The sequence below is a fragment of the Silene latifolia genome, chromosome 6, assembly GCF_048544455.1.
Source record: "Silene latifolia isolate original U9 population chromosome 6, ASM4854445v1, whole genome shotgun sequence".
Taxonomy (NCBI): domain Eukaryota; kingdom Viridiplantae; phylum Streptophyta; class Magnoliopsida; order Caryophyllales; family Caryophyllaceae; genus Silene; species Silene latifolia.
Window position 1 is genome coordinate 126,528,552 of NC_133531.1, and position 4,066 is coordinate 126,532,617.

At 33.6% G+C, this 4,066-nt stretch overlaps 1 protein-coding gene across 1 annotated transcript; it reads right to left on the minus strand.

Moving 5' to 3' along the window:
- Nucleotides 1-878: 878 nt before the first annotated feature.
- On the minus strand, nucleotides 879-2,371 carry LOC141658971 (WRKY transcription factor 22-like). The gene is made up of 3 exons (XM_074465681.1): nucleotides 2,014-2,371; nucleotides 1,787-1,903; nucleotides 879-1,342 (listed from the first exon to the last, which is right to left on the minus strand). The coding sequence occupies exons 1-3, from the start codon at nucleotides 2,235-2,237 to the stop codon at nucleotides 931-933; spliced, it is 753 nt and encodes a 250-aa protein (XP_074321782.1). The 5' UTR covers nucleotides 2,238-2,371; the 3' UTR covers nucleotides 879-930.
- Nucleotides 2,372-4,066: the final 1,695 nt, after the last annotated feature.

A 4,066-nucleotide genomic window follows, 5' to 3' on the forward strand; every position in this document is an offset into this window, starting at 1 on the left:
CAACTTTCAAAGCTACCGATTAATTTCTTGTGAGATCGTCTTTTAATTTACCTTTATCTTTCGAGTATTGTTCTAATCTCTTGTTCTTTATTTCTTTGTTTATTATTTACTTTCATTATATGATCAAAACTGTTAGTAATTATTAATCTTTTGCTAGCTTAGATTATCGACTCAGTTTGCTTGATATCTAAATTAAAGTAGCAACCTTTATCCTTTCTAATTGATTCAGTTTATCATTATTTGGGTTTAGGAAGAGATTAAGCATACAATTGAATTACGACTGCGTGGTTGTGGTTGTTGTTTCTATCAGTTCCTTTAATCATTATTACTGCTATTGGGTTGAATCTTGCACGCGTTTGTTGGATTATTTGATAGTTAAGGTCTTATAATATCGTTGATCGAATTATTTGACTACTCTTAAGAAAGAACATAAATTAATATTGTATATTTATTTCACGATAGATACTTGAAGGTAAATTGGTATTTGAGACTTTCGATGATCAATTGACTTAATTGATAGTGGAGATAAGTTAATTTGAGACCTTTAATCATCTGAATTACTCTAAGTTTATCACTTGTCTTAGTCTTAATTTACCCGACAAACAACCCCCCCCCCCCCCCCCCCCAAATCGGTTACTTTACTCTGCATTAATATAATTATTATAATTAAGTTGGTCTAGTGGTTAATTTTTGTGGAATAAATCTTTAAATTGAAGGTCATGAGTTCAATTTTTATAATGAGCAAATCTTATTAAATATTACTCTAAATTTATTTTTTATTTTTTTTATATTACTTTGGCCGACCATATAAGAAAACTTTATGATTTAACTTGATTTTTCATAGTTAAAACATTTTACACACCCCAATACGGCAATACCCCATCCATAAAATTCAAGAATCCGTTTCATTTAAGTACGGATTAGTTGTTTCTATGAATACTCCGCACAACTTATAAAGTCCATGTCTATACTCTCCAAGTACTCCAATCCTGCAAAAAAATCATCTTCAAACACCCTATTTTGTTCATAAACACCTTCTCCTCCTACAAACCCCGCTTTTCTATCATCATCCTTGTTCCATTGAGCTCCAACCACTTTCTCGTTTGCGATTTGTGGCAGTGACATGGTGGCCATGTCTAGGGTCTCGGTGGTTGTAAGGACTTCATTTGAAGTGCGAAATCGTTTAGAACTACGCCCTGCTTGAGATGGACGTCGACTAGGATAATCATGATTATGGTCGTTTATGTAGCTGATCACGAATTTCCCTTCTTCACTTTGGCTTTGCTCTACTTGCTTTCTTGCCATACACCGTCCACTTGAGTTACTGCATCTATAATAGCTCCTGTTTGAATCATACGTGCAATTATTAACATTATTACTAATCTATACAACATCAACCGCAAGGCCGTCTAAGGGAGGTTTTAGGAGCTTCTTAGAACCGGGGCCAGTAAAAATAAAGGGCTCCAATATCTAATTTTCATTTTTTTTATTAAAAAAAAGTAACATGCTAAGTTTTAGGCCACATATAATTATTTTTTTCCCAAACAACTGCTTATTATTTCCATGGAATTGGAAAATCATCACTAATATCATAGTTTAATTTCCCAAAAAAAAAGTATGGAAAAGTAATATTGGTGCTTTTATATCGGGGATTGCTTAAGATTTGGGGCCTAATGCAGATGTCATCTAACTTAGCTAACAAAGTTGCCGATAATATTAGAATCGTCCCAATTTTGAAGGCAATACAAAAATGTATAAGAAAGCAAAGTGTAATTTTTAGACAAACCTCGGAAAAGGTGAACCCTTAATGATCTTTTCGCCATATTTCCTCCAATTCCATTTGTCAGACAAGATTCGATCCTCGGTCGCTTGATGAACTAGAGTGTTCTTGTACTTACTTCTTCTAATAATACATAACCAACCATAAGTGAAAATCAGAACTTCAAAAACCATTCTATTTCATATTCGAAAATTTAGACTCAAACTCAAACTCAAACTCAAACTCAAAATTACCTTCTTCTTGGTGGCATTGACGCATTATTAACGTAGGTAACAGCTATCGTCCCTCGTTTTGCATCGTCGTTAGAACATTCATCATTCATGGTTGTACTCATGGTATTATAATCTTCAACTTGAAGCCGTGATGAGTAAGAAGGTAACATGCCAATATGTCCTTTGACAATGGCTTGTAAATCCCAAGAATAATCACTTAATCTTTCAAAGTTGAGTTCACTCATTTTTTATTTATGAAATTAATGGACATTTATGAAACATTGTGTCTTGCTTAATTATATAGTAGGAGTATATTTCATAGGGGACGAAATGTGGATAGTGCGAACGTGAACTTGGCTCAAATTATTCGCTTTAGATTGTGATAAGCATGGTTGACTTTATTAATATCTCAAAGGTTTGGAATTTTTTGGATGGTTGACCAATTATATATTAGTTATCTTGGATTTTTGTTTGTATAGTTGACAATTTATTATATATTAATTAGAGATTATAATTGAATACTTTGTAGGTATTTCTTCCTCCCAATTAATAGCCTGTAAATCACGTATATAACGTAAGTCATCTGATAGTGACATGTTCGAGGTTTAGAGGGCATAACCTGAATCATAAACCGTCTACAAAATTGCTCTTGGGAGGTTTGAACTCGAGAATTTTAGAAATTTTTAGAAATTTAACCACTAGACTCTATCCTTACGGGTTTCCTCCTAATCATTTGTTTACTTTTCTTTTTTATTATTTACATAAGAATATTTTAATCAAATGTAAACAAATAATACCCCGTAGATGTTCATATGTCGGCTAGTCGCTAAAGGAACTGCCCTTCAAGTTTGAATTACAAAATTGGATTGAGAGGTCGTTATATACTTATCAATCAAGTTTGAGACATATTGACTAATGGGGTCTATAAGAAGTACCAAGTGATCAATAATGTGTGAGTTTTGCCCTTTTTTTAAAAAAAAAAAATTTATGAGGCGATATTTAATTTTTGCTATGTATAAGAACGAATGTTGTTTGAGGAGCCGAGTTGGTCGATGGCCTTTAATAAGAGTCAAATAGAATTAAGTGTATGAGAATTTGTTTGAGGTGGAGATTAACTGGAGGTTTGTTCGAACTGGTTATTGACCTTTAATAAGAGATGAATTTATCTTATCTTAAGGAGCCGAAGTAAATTTGAGTACAATAGATTTGAGTGAAATTCTAAGAGATTCTACACAAAACTTAGTAACGGTTGACCTATATAAAAACACTAAACTGAGTACATTTTATCATGTGATTTAAGTAGAGCTGATCAAATGGCCAAAGCCTATTGGTCCTACCCGGCCCGGCCCGCTTTTTAGATGGGCTTGGGCCTTTTATTTTGGCCCCAAAAAGCCATGGGCTGGCCCAAAAAGGCCCAACATATTTTTGGGCCGAGTTTGGGCTAAGCATTCGGCCCATATTTTGGCACGGTTCGGCCCGTATTTATTAATTAATGATTTTTTTCTTATAAAGCCTATTAAAATAGTGTTAAAGTTATTAACAACTTTTTAAAAACTCAAATATATTTTTTTAGATTTATAAAACAATGTGTAAAAAACATAAATCATATCACGAATGCATGATTAAGCATTCTAAAGTGGCGGTGTTTGTGTTTATTTTATTTTTGAGAGCAATTCATAAGCATTTCGTAATATTTTGTACAATTTTATAAACTACGTATGTTTTTAAAGTAGTAATTGAAGGTATTATGCTAATTATTTTTTTAATGAAAGTGGTAAATTTTAGGGCCCAAAAGCCCGAATTAGCCCATAAGGGCCGAGTTTGGGCTTGCCAAATAAGCCCACATATTTGGCCCGGCCCATACAAATGGGCCGTTTTATTAGAAAGGCCCGGCCCAAACCCGCACTGGCCCGGCCCATGATCACCTCTAGATTTAAGTTATTATATTATACATAGAGATGCTACCAATTTTCTCTTTTCAACCTTCTCTCTAGACTCTAACCTTCTCATTTCTCCCTCTCACAACCGACTAAATTAATATATATATCGGGTGGGGTTACAAGACAAGTAGATC